The sequence below is a fragment of the Neophocaena asiaeorientalis genome, unplaced genomic scaffold (assembly GCF_003031525.2).
Source record: "Neophocaena asiaeorientalis asiaeorientalis breed wild unplaced genomic scaffold, Neophocaena_asiaeorientalis_V1.1 scaffold121, whole genome shotgun sequence".
Lineage (NCBI taxonomy): Eukaryota > Metazoa > Chordata > Mammalia > Artiodactyla > Phocoenidae > Neophocaena > Neophocaena asiaeorientalis.
The window spans coordinates 87,373-102,449 of record NW_020172142.1 but is presented as its reverse complement, the minus strand read 5'-3'; the positions used below and the strand labels follow the sequence as shown (position 1 = coordinate 102,449).

Here is a 15,077-nt window from a genome sequence, read left to right as displayed (position 1 = left end):
CATTCTTGCCTTGCACAAAAAGTGTGGATTGCTCAGGCAGGGTCAGAAGAACCGTGGCAGTAGTGACATTTAACATTGCATACCTGTTTTATTTAAACATGGATTCCAACAGGATCGCTAATTGTTGAAGAGTACGATTTAAAACACCTTGAGAATCTAGGAATATATTTACCAAACAAGATGTGCAAAACCTCTTTAGAAGAAATTCTAAAATTTTATTGAGGGACATAAAAATGAGAATCTGGGGCTTCCCTGGTGGCACAGTGGTTGAGAGTCTGCCTGCCAATGCAGGGGACGCGGGTTCGTACTCTGGTCTGGGAAGATCCCACATGCCGCGGACCGGCTGGGCCCGTGAGCCGTGGCCGCTGAGCCTGCGTGTCCAGAGCCTGTGCTCCGCAACGGGCGAGGCCACAACAGTGAGAGCCCCACGTACAACAAAATAAAGAGAATCTGGCAGGATGTAGATTGTTCATGGACTGAAAAACTCCATACAGTGAATCAGTCAATTATAGTCACTAAATTAGAGTCAGTGCAATCCCAACTGGCTTTATACTGGAGCTGCACTAGGTTAAAAAATTTATATGACAATGCAGAAGGTTCAATAACCATAACATTTGGAAAAAAGGCAGGAGGACCATGCTACCCATTGCTATAGTGGACTATAAAACTCCAGTCAACAGGAAAGACTGTGTGGCATTGGCCTGGGGACAGTCGTAAGAGCAGTGGGGAAAGAGATGGGCCAGGATCACACCCTGTATTTTTAAGGCAGCAGTTCTGAGCAGTGAATAAAGGACAGTGCTTTAGTACTAAGGGTTGTGGCTGTGTTTTCAGAAGATTTTATAGATGACTGTGAAATCATCTGACATTATCTAGTGAAGCTAGAGTTTGAAACCCAGAGTGAGGAAATTTCCATACACCAGGATCTATCAAAAATGTTCAAAATAGCTCTGCTAATGGCCAAAATATGGAAACAACTCAAATGGCCACTGCAGTTAGAAGTCATGGATGATTCTTTGGGAACATGGCAAGAAGTGTGAAAAGCACAAAATAACAAAGGGAAAAGAAGCAAGTCACACAAGATATGATTCCACCATTTATAGGAAGCTCAAAAACAAACTAAAGAATTCTTGATTTGATCATCTTACCCTTTCCAAAGGATCGAAGGAGAGAAGCTTGCGACTTCAGGAAGGAGCAGGGAGGGGAACACGAAGACTTCCTCAGATCTCGGAACCTTCCTACTTGGTAATCTGTGTAATGGCCTATTCTCCAAGAATACACAGGTATGTCTTTCATGATTATCTGCATGTATATTTTACTCTTTAAAATTACTTTTAAATTATATACTAACAAAGGACAATGTGATACATTGCTCTGCATCACAGCTCCAAGATTATCCCCTGCTAAGGACACTTGGGCCCAGAAACAACATCTCTTGCCCAGAGCCACACACTAGGAACAGGCTGAGCAAGGCTTTCATCCCAGGCCTGTCCCATGAACTGAAATAAATGGACACAATTTTTAGAAACTGTTTATTTCCATCAACCTATTTCCATTTTAAGAGTTTGTGGAAGAACAGTTTAAGACCACTCAGTGGTTGTTCCTACCCACTCGGTGGCCTGAGCAGTGGGAGCTGCAGACCAGTCTTCAGTGGCAGGCTGAGCACTCCAATCTTCTGTTGAGAAAATACCAAAAAAAGACAGAGAAAGCCATCAGCCCCATTCCCGTAGTATTTTTGTCACCCCCACCACCAGCAGCAATCTGCCTTGCATTCCAACAGATAACACATTTCAAAGGACAAAGACAAAGACAGAACATTTCAAAAGCACCTGAATTCAACCTGTTAGTTTATCAGCACAGCTATGGCACACCGAGACAAAAACCCTTTAATGCTAGTATGTGTGTGTATATATATATAGTGTATGTATATGTGTATATACGTATAATGTACACATACATACACTAAGTGCCCTACATACGAACCTTCAAGTTATGAACTCTCAAAGAAGAGAAAGTGTATTCGCACGTCCAGTCACGTAAGTTAATTCGCACGTCTGCCGTACACTGCCCTCCTCTACAAGTGCTTTTACTTTTGCGTACTGTACAGTACTGTACAGAGCACACACAGTTACAGTATCTTTACTTCAAGCCCAGGATGTCCGGAAGCAAGTGTAAAAGCAGTGGTGATGTAGCTGGAACATACAGTACTACCGAGACATCACTGACTCTTTTTTCAAGGAGACAGAACTGAATCCAGCAGGGAACCAGACCTGTGCCATCAAGGTCAGGTGTGAGTGAAATTACCCCTCCACCTCCGATAGCTGACGACCTTTCAGCTCTACCATCTCCCTCCCACCTCCAGTCAGTAACACTTCTTGCCTATTCACTCGATGCCAGCCCCTGTGCGCCAGCTGTTGTACTGTACTATAAGATTAAAAATGTTTCATTTTTTGTTTTGTGTGTGTTACTTGTGTTAAGTGTTATAAGCCCATCACAGTATAGCACTATATAGCCCATTGTGTTAGTTGGGTACCTAGGCTAACTGTGTTGGACTTACGAATGTGGTCTCAGAACGGAACTCGTTTGTATGTACAGGATTTACTGTATACGTATATATAAAGTGTGCGTATATATATAAAGTGTGTATATATATGCGCACACACACACACATGCGCGCATATACATGTTACACTGGAAACACAGAAGTTCTAAACCACCAGCCTGATGCCCTTGAATCTTGATACGTACCAGTGGGGAACTGCTGAATAGGCACAGAGGGCACCTGCACGCCTTCGGACCAGTCCGCCACCTCAGGCTGAGCAGCAGTGAACTCAGGAGCTGGGGCGGTCCATTCACCCTGAAACTCCTCCTTGGTCACAGCCTTCTCAGCTGCCGCCTGCTCTTCCTTTTCAATCTGGTTTAGAAAAAAATTTTTTCGACTTTACTGCCAAGAAGCACAGACTAAAGTGTCCATTGTTCATGTCACCACAAGCCTTTGTGGAGGAAGCTCACCTCTTCAGGATCTCTGTAGAAGTAGAGATCAGGCATGACCTCCCATGGGTGTTCACGGGAGATGGTGCCACGCATGCGCAGAACTTCCCGGGCAAGCATCCACCACATCAGACCCACCGAGTGCGCTCCCTGCAAGAGTGCCAGGTTATTATAAAGTGATACTCGGCGAACCCCAAACAGCAAGCACCTCCCATTCCACCTAACAGCTGGGTCCCTTGGTACCATGTGAACAGACATGTCTTAGTTTAGAAGTGTTTATAGTATAGCAGAAACTAACACAACATTGTAAGGCAATACACTCCAATAAAAATAATAAGACTTTACTTATTTAACAAGATTATTCCATAACTCTGGTTCTCAACCTTGACTGCCACATTCTGGAATGAATCATGGGGATTAATCAAGAGTCCACTCTAGACAACAAAATGAATTAACCTGGGGTCAGTGCCTGACTGGTAGTAGGAAAAAAAACAAAACAAAACCTTTGCCTGATTCTTTTGTGTAACATTTGAACCATATGCAACGCACCTTTTTAGGATCTTACATCAGGATACATCAAGTTAGTCTGAAAACAGGCCAAGTAATGCCTGAGAGGTCCAGGAGTAAGAAATAATGGAGAAAAGCAGAAGAAAACACAGGCCATTTAAAAAATTTTTTTCATCTCTCCTTAAAGCTTTCATGTATTAAAATCATACGTTTGTAGCAAGTATTACTATCAAACTCCACTCATTGGGCCAGAGACCCTTGTGATGTTAGCGAAAAACTTGCCCCTCATGTAGCACACTACCTACACTTGTGAGTTCATCGGCCAGTGGCCTCAACTCCAAGCTCTAACAATGTGCAGAGGAATGTCTGTCTCTAGAGCACTTATTCTCCAGCTCTGGTTTAGATCATAAAATTGTTACCTTGTTGTTGCATGGGATGGCAATGTCCACATACCGCAGAGGAGAGTCTGTGTTACACAGAGCAATGGTAGGCAGGTTAACGTAAGAGGCCTCTGTGAGAGGCTGGTGGTCAGCCCTGGGATCAGTAACCACCAGAAGTCTTGGCTCCCGGAAGGCTGCCTGGATCTGGTTAGTGAAGGTTCCAGGAGTGAAGCGGCCAGCAATAGGCGTGGCTCCAGTGGCAGCAGCAAACTTCAACACAGCTCGCTAGAAGAATCAATATTAAAGAGTTAACAGTGCTCCAGAGATAGCGCCATCTTGCAGAATTGCAGGAGTTCTGCAATTATAAATGGGTCAACACCAAGTTCTGTAATCACATGAAGCAGCCTATCTAGTCAGAACCTCCTGAAATCCCTTACTCAAAAATGAAACCCATCAAATTAAACATTCAAAACATCCAGTATTCTTCTACATCCTTCACTTATTACGTGAAAAATACTTACAAAATTAGAGCCAAAAAACATGCCAAGCACGGCCCCACCCCTAGGCCCTCTGCTGGGGATGCTCTTCCCTCAGGTATCTGAGGCTCACTACTTCCTCACTTCTGCAGGTTCCAGAGCCAACCAGCCTGGTTCAAGTACCAAGTAGGTCACTTACGAGTAACTGGGGCAAGTTACTCACGTGTCTCATAGAATTGTAAAAATTACACCATGCAGAACAGTGCCCGGCATCCAGTAAGCACTTCTGTACCAGTCAGATTTTGTCACAGGCAACCTATACAGAGCAGGAGTACATCCACCTTTCTTATCCTCTAACTCTACAGAAAGCTTATTTCCTTTATCCCTTCAAAAATAGACTGCTTTTCTGCTATATTCCAAGCACTCAGCAAGCACTGCCTGGACCAATCTAGATACTCAGTAAATTTTCGCTGAGGGAAGCACGGAGTGGTCACTACGTTCATTCTACAGCAGTAATTAAAACTGTCAGCCATACATCAAACCACAGAGGTCGTCATAAGCCAGCCTCTGGGGAATAACCCCGTTAACATACATCTGCAGGGGGTTCCAATCAGGATAGTGGAGTAGAATGACATGGAACTCACCTCCTCCCACAACTACGTCAAAAATACATCTACAAATGGAACAACTGTCACAGAACACCTACTGAACACTAGCAGAAGACTTCAAACACCTGAAAGGGTAAGAAAGATCTCCACAAAACTGGGTTGGACAAAAGGAAAAAAAAGAGGAAGCAGGATGGGACCTGTGCCCCAGGAGGGAGGTGAAGAAGAGGAAAGGCTCCCAACACCCTGGGAAGCCCCCTCAACGGTGGGGAGATCAACAGGGACAGAAAGGGAGCTCCTAAGGCTCAGAGGAGAGCACAACTGGCTTTGGTAGGCATAACAGAGAGACCTGCACGCCCCAGCCTGAGATGCGTGTCCGTTAGTACAGGTGGGGCTGGGTGCTGGTTTAGAGGACAGACCCAGAGAGATGACTGGTGTTGGCCGTGCAGAGATAGCCTGAAGGGGCTGGAGAGTGGCACAGCCACAACCAGGAGTGTTTGTGGAAAAAGGCCGGGCCCACCACAGAAGGGAAGCGCCACTGTTAAGTGGCATGCGAAAGGAGAAGTGGGGTCACCAGTGCAGCCTCTTGCAACTGGGACGGGTCTTGCCTAAGCAGCTGTGGGCTTTGTGGGCACAGGCACACGGGGGCTGGGCCAGGGTCTGAGCTGCCTCCTACAGGGGATCCGGGTGTGCGACTACTGCTGTCCTGGCACCTGACTTCAATGGATCTGCGTGGGTGGCCTTGTGAAAACAACACCTGAAGGACACCAGGGCTGACTACCAGCATTCCCCGGGTTACGATGGGGCCAAGGGCAGTGCCAACAGCACAGTGGGTGACAGGTGGCACCACAGAGCACACTAGCCAGTGAACAGCTCCAGGAGAGAAAGACGCAGTGGCTCCTCTCCCAGTGGAAACGCTCCAATCCAGCCTACCTTACGCTGCAGCTCAGCTCTGGGGGCTTCTACTCTATAACAACTAGGGAGATACCCTGCCTTTGACAGGGTAGTGACAACCACAGAGTAAACAACATCTAGTGCAGGCTCTACTCACCGCACCAGTCACACCTCCTGTCAAGGGGATGATGGCCACCATACACTGAGGAAAGAGGCAGCAGGCATCCACAGTAAAAACAGCCCACACCAAAAATGTTAAACCCAAAGAGGCTATACAGTGACATTCCCACATAAAAATAGCCCTCCAAGGGACCTCCCTGGTAGCGCAGTGGTTAAGAATCCACCTTCCAATGCAGGGGACGTGGGTTCGACCCCTGCTGAGGAAACTAGATCGATCCCACATGCATGCCATAACTAAGAGTTCGCATGCCACAACTAAGACCAAGAGCAACCAAAATAAAATAAGTTAAAAAAAAAAAAAGCCCTCCAACACCACAGTAGATAACTTTCTCAACTCATAGAGCAAGAGAAATATAAGTAAAATGAGGAGACAGAGGAACCACTCCCAATTAAAAGATCAAGAGAATTCCCCCGAAAGAACAAACAATGAAAAAGACCCGAGTCTAATAGACATCGAGTTAAAAAAGGAAATAATGAAATACTGAACAAACTGAGAAAGACTATCAACAGAAATGCAGATTACTGTGAAAAGGAACTAGAAATTATTAAGGAAGAACCAAGAAAAATCAGAAAATTCATTTGCAGGGACAAAAGCTGAACTAAAGGCAATGAATAGCAGAATGAATAATGCAGAAGAACGTTATCTGTAAGACAGTGATCTATCTTCAGAAGAAAGTGATTTGGAAGACAGAATGGAAACCACCCAATCAGAACAGCAGACAGAAAGCCAAATGAAAAATGAAAGCAATATAAGGGACCTATGGGATAATATAAAGCATTCCAACCTACACGTAATAGGGATCCCAGAAGGAGAAGAGAAAGGGGATTGAAAATCTATTTGAAGAAATTATGAAGGCACAGGGATATTAGCTCGGTGCTTTGTGACAGCCTGGAAGGGTGGGATGGTAAAAAAAAAAAAAAAAAAAAAAAAAAGAAATTATGGCTGAACACTTCCCAAACCTAAAGAAGGAAACTGATATCCAGGTACAAGAAGCACAGAGCATCCCAAACAAGATAAACCAAAACAGACCTACACCCAGACATAATTAAAATGCCCCCCCCAAAAGGATTCTAAAGACAGCAAGAGAAAAATAGAGTTAATTACAAGGGAACCCCCATAGGGCTTTCAGCTCATTGTAGGCCATAAGGGAGTGGCAACTCTTATGAAAGGGAAAAATCTGCAACTCTACCCAGCAAGATTATCATTTGGAATAGGAGAGTTTCCTCAGACAAGCAAAAACTATAATACTATACAATACTAATACAGTAATAATACAATACTAAACCTACCCTAAAGTAAATACTGAGAGGTCTTCTCTAAATAGAAAAGAAGAATCTATAGGAAAGGGAAAAAAAAAAAAAAAAAAAATCACAGTTGGAAAGTAAATCACTTAAAAATAAACCAGTAAACAGATTTTAAAAAGAAATCAAAAAATTTCTCTAAAAGCAATGATAACCACTTAAAGCAAAAGGATAAACATGAAGATGTAAAAGAGTACATCAAAATCACAAAATGTGGGGGATGAAAGAAAATGTAGATTTTTCTTCTTCTAGAAAGTGAGCCTATATGACTACCAGTCTAAGTCAAGTTGATATAGGAAGGGGTTAACATATTTGAAAAACAGGGTAACCACAAATCAAAAACACAACAGATTCACAAAAACCAAGAAAACAAAAGCACAATACAAAAGGAAATCATCAAACCACAAAAGGAAAAACAAAAAGAAAGAGACAAATAAATATAAAGTCAACAGGAAAACAATGTTTAAAATACCAATAAAATTACCTTAAATGTCAATGGACTAAATTTTCCATCAAAAGACAGAACAGCGGATTAGATTAAAAAAAAAAAGGCCTACGATATGCTGCCTACAAGAGACACACTTTAGGGCAAATGATACACATAGACTGCAAGTGAGGAGATGGAAAAAGATATTGCATGCAAACGGAAATCACAATAAAGTGCGGGTCGCAATACTCTGATATCAGACGAAACAGACTGAAAAAAAAGGCTACATAGAAAGATAAAGCACACGACATATGGTAAAAGGATCAATAAAAGGAGAGGACACTATACTCATCAACAGGTACCCAAATACATAAAACAAATACAGACATAAAGGGAGAAACTGACAGGAATACACTAATAATAGGAGACTTTAACACCACACTCATATCAATGGACATATCTGGGAGAGAGAAAATCAGTAAGGCAACAGAGATCCTAAATGATACAACAGACTTAAGACATTTTCAAGACTTTAGAGCCAAAAAAGCAGAATATACATTCTTTTCAAGTGCACACGGGACATCCTCTGAGATTGACCACATACTAGGGCACAAAATAAGCCTCAACAAATTTAAGAGCATAGACATTATTTCAAGCATCTTTTCTGACCACAACTGCATGAAACTAGAATCAACCACCGAAAAAGAAACAAGAAAACAACAACTGCATGGGAGACTACACAACATGCTACTAAGAAACCAGTGGGTCAACAATGGAATCCAAGAAATTATAAAATACCTTGAGGCAGGGGCTTCCCTGGTGGCGCAGTGGTTGAGAGTCCGCCTGCTGATGCAGGGGACACGGGTTCGTGCCCCGGTCCGGGAAGATCCCACATGCCGCAGAGCGGCTGGGTCCGTGAGCCATGGTCGCTGAGCCTGCGCATCTGGAGCCTGTGCTCCGCAACGGGAGAGGCCACAACAGTGAGGCCCGCAAAAAAAAAAAAAAACCTTGAGGCAAATGACAATGAAAACACAAAACCTATGGGATACAGCAAAAGCACTCCTTAGAGATTAAGTTCACAGCGATACAGGCCTTTAAGAAACCAGAAAAATCTCAAGTCAGCAAAAGGAAGTAGATAGATCAGAGAGGAGCGACGTCTCTGGTGGTGCAGTGGTTAAGACACGCACTCCCAGTGCAGGGGGCCAGTTTGATCCCTAGTCAGGGAACTAGATCCTACATGCATGCCACAACTAAGGAGCCCGTGAGCTGCAATTAAGCTCATGTGCCACAAGTAAGGAGCTGGTGAGCCACAACTAAGACCCAGCATGACCAAATAAATAAATATTAAAAAAAAAAAAAAAAAGATCAGAGAGGAAATAAATAAAATAGAGATTAAAATAAAACCAAGATCTGGTTCTTTAAAAGGGTAAACAAAATCGACAAACCTCTGGCCAGGATCACCAAGAAGAGAGAAGATCCAAATAAAATAAGAAATGAAAGAGGAGAAACCACAACTGATACCATTACAAACAATTATATGCCAACAAAAAAACATTATGAACAATTATATGCCGACAAACTAGAAGAAACGGACATCTTTCTAGAAACATAAAGCCCACTGAAACTAAATCAATAAACAGACAACTTGAACAGCCTGATTACTAGAAATGAAACAATCTGTAATTAAAAAGCTCCCTTCAAACAAAAGTCCAGGACCAGATGGCTTCATAGGCGAATTCTACCAAATATACAAAGAACTGGGAGAAAATATTTGCGAATGATGTGACCAACAAGGGCTTAATTTCCAAACTATACCAAGAGCTCATACATTTCAATAACAAAAAAACAACTGAAGTGGGCAGAAGACCTAAACAGACATTTCTCCAAGGAACTACAGATGGCCAATAGGCACATGAAAAGATGCTCAACATTGCTAATTATTAGAGAAATTCAAATCACTACTACAATGAGGTACCACCTCACGCTGGTCAGAATGGCCAACATAAAAGTCTACAAACTTGATTACTAGAAATGAAACAATCTGTAATTAAAAAGCTCCCTTCAAACAAAAGTCCAGGACCAGATGGCTTCATAGGCGAATTCTACCAAATATACAAAGAACTGGGAGAAAATATTTGCGAATGATGTGACCAACAAGGGCTTAATTTCCAAACTATACCAAGAGCTCATACATTTCAATAACAAAAAAACAACTGAAGTGGGCAGAAGACCTAAACAGACATTTCTCCAAGGAACTACAGATGGCCAATAGGCACATGAAAAGATGCTCAACATTGCTAATTATTAGAGAAATTCAAATCACTACTACAATGAGGTACCACCTCACGCTGGTCAGAATGGCCATCATGAAAGTCTACAAATAGAAAATGCTGGAGTGGATAAGGAGAAAAGAATACCCTCTAATCCTGTTAGTGGGAACGTAATCTGGTGCAGCCAGTATGGAGGTTCCTCAAAAAACTAGAGTTGCCATATGACCCAGCAGTTCCACTCCTGTGCATACACCCAGACAAAACAGTAATTCGAAGATTCAGGCACCCCAATGTTCACAGGAGCACTATTTACAATAGCCAAGACATGGAAACAACTGAAATGTCCATAGACAGATGAATGGATAAAGACGATATGGCATGTATAAACAGCGGAATACTACTTAGCCATTAAAAAGAATGAAATAATGCCATTTGTAGCAACATGGATGGACCAAGAGATTATCACACTAAGTAAAATAGAAAGACAAGTATCATATGACTTCACTTATACGTCGAATTTAAAATACAACACAAATGAACATATCCATGAAAGAGAAAAATAGAACAGACTTGTAGTTGCCAAGAGGAATAAGGGATGGGGGAGGGAAGGATTGGGAGTCTGGGATTAGCAGATGCAAACTATGCTATATAGGATGGATAAACAAGGCCTTACTGTATAGCACAGGGAACTATATTCAATATCCTGTGATAAACCATAATGGAAAAGAATATGAAAAAGAATATATGTATATGTAACTGAGTCACTCTGCTGTACAGCATAAATTAACACAACACTGTAAATCAAATACTATACAATAAAAAGTTTTAAAAAAATGAATTTAAAAAAAGAGCATCTTACTATCAATACATTAATTTAAAAACTGTCAAAATCCAAGTCAAATTTTTAAAAATTAGAAACAGGGTGAATGAAATCCTTTTAAGAGCTTTAATGCTTTTATAAAGCATGTTTTTTAAAAAACCCGTTTTCTCAGCAGAAAAAGGAAATAATTATCAAGATAGAAATGGGACAAAAAAGACTAAAGTTTTACCTTACTTGCCATTAAAAAATACTAAGCTATTTTTTATTCATTAAACTGGCAAAGATTACTCTTGCTTATCAGACAAAGACTGGGGGTACCCTACTCTCAGAAGACCTTCCTGAAATATTCTGAAGTTGACATTTAATTTTTTTAACCCAGTATTTCATCATTTTAAATATAAAAAGCTCACTGCAGAAAAATGTGGTGAGCCACTTTAATAGGGTCATCCCTTAATATTTAGTGGCACAAGAAAACACACAATGACATGAAAACATGAACCGTGACATACTGTCAGATGCAAAGTGATAAATATACTGAAATGGTTGAATTTTGGCAATTCCTCTGACTCAGGGCAATTTCAAATGATTTCTGAACAGTGAAATTACAGGTTATTTTTTTCTTATGCTTTTCTATATATCACAAAACATCTTTAGGTTTTATAACAAAAACCAAGCATATTGTTCCACAAACCTGGCCAGTATTCCTGGAGGATATGACACTGACATCAGCTGGGTTTTCAATGGCAACAATGGCACGAGCTGCCAACAGAAGCTTCTCCCAGGTTCTCTTCAGATTTATGATGTAGATGCCTAGACACAAGGTTTTGTTAACACCTAGCGCCAAGCTTTAAAAGTTAACATTCTTCTAAAAAGCTGAATGCATGTGGCAGCGAGTACTATCAAACTCCAGTCATAGAGGCAAGCTCTACTGGTGTTAGCGAAAATCCTGCCATTAATATAGCACACTTCCGACACTCAGAAGTTCATTGGCCAAGACTGGCCTCCACTCTGAGCTTTAATAGTGTGCAGTCTTGATTCAGTAGGCAAAGTGCACCTTCCCCCTACTCTTCCCCTGTACTAACCCGCCCTCAGGCCCCCCATGCAGACACCAACAAGCTCTTACCTACTTCTGGCCTCTTACCACTCTTTTCCTCTTATCTTCTGCCTTGATGTCAGATTCATCCCCAACTCCTTTAAACCCTGCCACTCACACACAGAATTCCTTCAGTGGTTCTAAGCTGAAGAACTTAATGCCTTCCATAGTCTCATCACAACCTACATTCCCTTTTCTGATACATTCAAGCAAGCCAAATTCCCATCTGTGGCTTTTTCTCTCAGAATTCAGCTTTACAAACCTGTATCAGTAGCCACAAAATATAAGGCACCATGGAGATAAGTTATTAGGAAATAAGCTGACGAACTTCCTCTTTATGTTTACATCATGCTTCTTCATGGCCCAACCCAGGTCACATAACCTAGCAATAGCCACTCTTCCACTGGAGTCCAGAAACCTTTCCTTCCAAAAACCAGAGCACTTTTACTCAGTTTTAAAGCTTCTTACCCATCGAAAGATCTAATTTCATGTTACTTGGTGAGAGCCCGCCAAGGCTGATATTTTAGAAATCACTTCACTCAGCACTACCCATCAGAACAGAAGCATCAAAATTTGTCCTTACAGCTGGGATGACCAAGAAAAAGAACCCTAAAGCAATGACTGACCATCACTTTTCCTTTTGTAGATGTACTGCTCCATTTGGAAGTCAAGGTTGGTGCCACCTAAGTGGGTTCCTGCTGCAAGGAATTTGAGGACATCCTCCTCCTTCATTTGCAGGACATCAAGGGCTCCGGACATTGTTAATGTTTCCCTTTAAGTTACGACGGGAATCTGAAAAACAATAGTTAACGAAAGTCCTTTACACTCCAGTGACAAGTGGGATGAGGTAACGGGTGCATTCTAACTCCTCTTGAGAGTCAAATGACTCAATGTTTAAATCTAACCATCTTGACAGATGAGCGGATAAAGATGTGGTACATATATACAATGGAATACTACTCAGCCATAAAAAAGAAAGTGCCATGTGTAGCAACATGGATCCAACTAGAGATTATCATAGTAAGTAAATCAGAAAGACAAATACCATATATCACTTACATGTGGAATCTAAAATGACACAAATGAACCTATCTATGAAACAGAAACAGGACAGAACAGACTTGGTGGTTGTCATGGGGGAGGGGTGGAGTGGGAGGTTGGGATTAGCAGATATAAACTTGTATATACAGAATGAATAAACATGGTCCTCTTCTATAGCACAGACACCTATATTCAATACCCTATGATAAACCATAATGGAAAAGAATGTTAAAGACGAATGTATACATATGTATAACCTAATTACTTTGCTGTATAGCAGAAATTAACACATTGTAAATCAACTATACTTCAATAAAAAATACTGATAAACTTGAAATAAACAATCTAACCACAGACAACACCTCCTAGTGTCAGGCACTGGGCTTAGTCTAGTGGGACGAGACACATGAACACCTTGTAAAATATGCCACACCTTGTAAAACTGCTGGAAATCCTGCTAAAGAGTATTATGGAGATGAACAAAACACCCAGATAATGAAACTAAACTAAAATAGTGAACTGAGACTTAATACTTCTCAAGGTACGCAGGACTTAGACGTGGAACAGCAGCCATGTTCTAGACTACTCTAAAGCTAAGCAAAGGTGAAGTTTATTTTCAAGCCGACTGAAGCTGGGAGCTTTGGCATTACTTCTCCCTGCGATTACAACTAGTTTTCCTCAAAATCAGACAGGAAAGACAGGGCTGAACCCAAGAACAGCCTCCTCAAACAGACATTAGGCAAAAAGCAAAGCCACCTCCTTGTTTTACACTTAATGAGACCATGAAGCATGGAGGAATGGTGTCAACAACAAGAACGTAAATTAAACTTTTGATTAAACTCTGTGACACCTTAAGAGGGAACCCTGACCATAAAACCCAGAGAGCTTGGCCGAGCACACAGGCTGCAGGTGACTGCTGTACCACCTCACACGCCTGGCGCTCGTATAGCAAGGGAAAATGGCTCTTACAGCGCAGGTGCGGTGGCTTCTGGAGGCGGACGGGAAAGAGCAAAAACTGATGTAACGAGGTGGAATCAAAATCCCACTCCGATTCTCCCAACAATGAGTATTCCGCCCCTAAACAAAGAAATATGCGCCCATTCAAGGAATTAAAGTGAAATAAAAGGCGTGGGGGGTGGGGGGTCAGAAAAACCCCTCGGTGCGCTCCTCACTCGTGAGGACGCCCGCATTCTTCTCCGAATGCGTACTTTCGCTTCTGCCCATTCATAAGTTGCTTCTTTGTTTCTCTCTACAACTCAATCTCTGTGGGTTTTTTTTTTTTTTTAACCATTAAAAATACTTTTTTTCTTTTAACACCGCGAGGCATGCAGGATCTTAAGTTCCCCGACCTGGTATCGAACCCGGGGCCCCTGCAATGTAACAGCTGAGTCTTAACCACTGGACCGCCGGGGAAGGCCCTGTATGTGCCTTTCTTTGCGTCCCCTGTCCGAAATCTTTTGGACAAGCAGAATAAGAACCTAGACCTTTAATTTAGCCTGTCCGGCACCAAAAAACCTCGCCAAGAACCTTAACTCTTGAACGGAATACCACGAACGGGGAAAAAACAGACCAACCCAACCAGCTGAAGAAAACTGGAGCCTAGGTCTCTGGGTTTACCGCCGAGTGTCGGGACCCGAAGCGACCGTAGCGCACTGCGTAGACCGGTCTCTCTGCACCCCCAGCCACCGGCACCCCAACTCGGGCCCTCAGCGGCTGGACCGCGACCTCCGCGGGCTCCCGGAGCCTTGTGGGAACGCGCGGGCCCGAGCCCGGCCACGTGCAGGACGCCAAATCCGAGGGGGAGCGCGCCGAGCCGAAAACAGACGCGCTCCGCCTGCGGGCTTCCACCCAGGTGCTCGCACCACTCGTCGCGGCAGGAAGCTCGTCTTGGTGGCCCTGCGGTACGCCCGGACGCCACAAGCTACTCACCGAGCACAAAGCCGCATGGACCCTTATCTGGCGCGGAAAGAACGGGCGGGCGGAAATGACGTCCTTATATATTCCGCCTCCAGCCAATGACAACGAAAGGCGAGCGGAAGCGCCAACAAGGCAGGAGTTGTGGGGGCGGGTCTTCCTCCGGAAGGCGGGCTGCAG

At 42.8% G+C, this 15,077-nt stretch overlaps 1 protein-coding gene and 2 non-coding genes across 3 annotated transcripts; all 3 read right to left on the bottom strand.

The window, feature by feature from the left end:
* Positions 1 to 1,510: 1,510 nt before the first annotated feature.
* RPSA (ribosomal protein SA) lies at positions 1,511 to 15,046 on the bottom strand. The gene is made up of 7 exons (XM_024753975.1): positions 14,913 to 15,046; positions 12,569 to 12,734; positions 11,541 to 11,659; positions 3,915 to 4,160; positions 3,010 to 3,138; positions 2,746 to 2,911; positions 1,511 to 1,672 (listed from the first exon to the last, which is right to left on the bottom strand). Exons 2-7 carry the CDS (start codon positions 12,699 to 12,701, stop codon positions 1,578 to 1,580), a joined length of 888 nt encoding a protein of 295 aa, XP_024609743.1. The 5' UTR covers positions 12,702 to 12,734; positions 14,913 to 15,046; the 3' UTR covers positions 1,511 to 1,577.
* Positions 3,705 to 3,854, bottom strand: LOC112405682 (small nucleolar RNA SNORA62/SNORA6 family). The gene has a single exon (XR_003004408.1). It is a non-coding gene; the product is annotated as a small nucleolar RNA SNORA62/SNORA6 family (small nucleolar RNA).
* Positions 11,729 to 11,879, bottom strand: LOC112405687 (small nucleolar RNA SNORA62/SNORA6 family). The gene has a single exon (XR_003004411.1). It is a non-coding gene; the product is annotated as a small nucleolar RNA SNORA62/SNORA6 family (small nucleolar RNA).
* Positions 15,047 to 15,077: the final 31 nt, after the last annotated feature.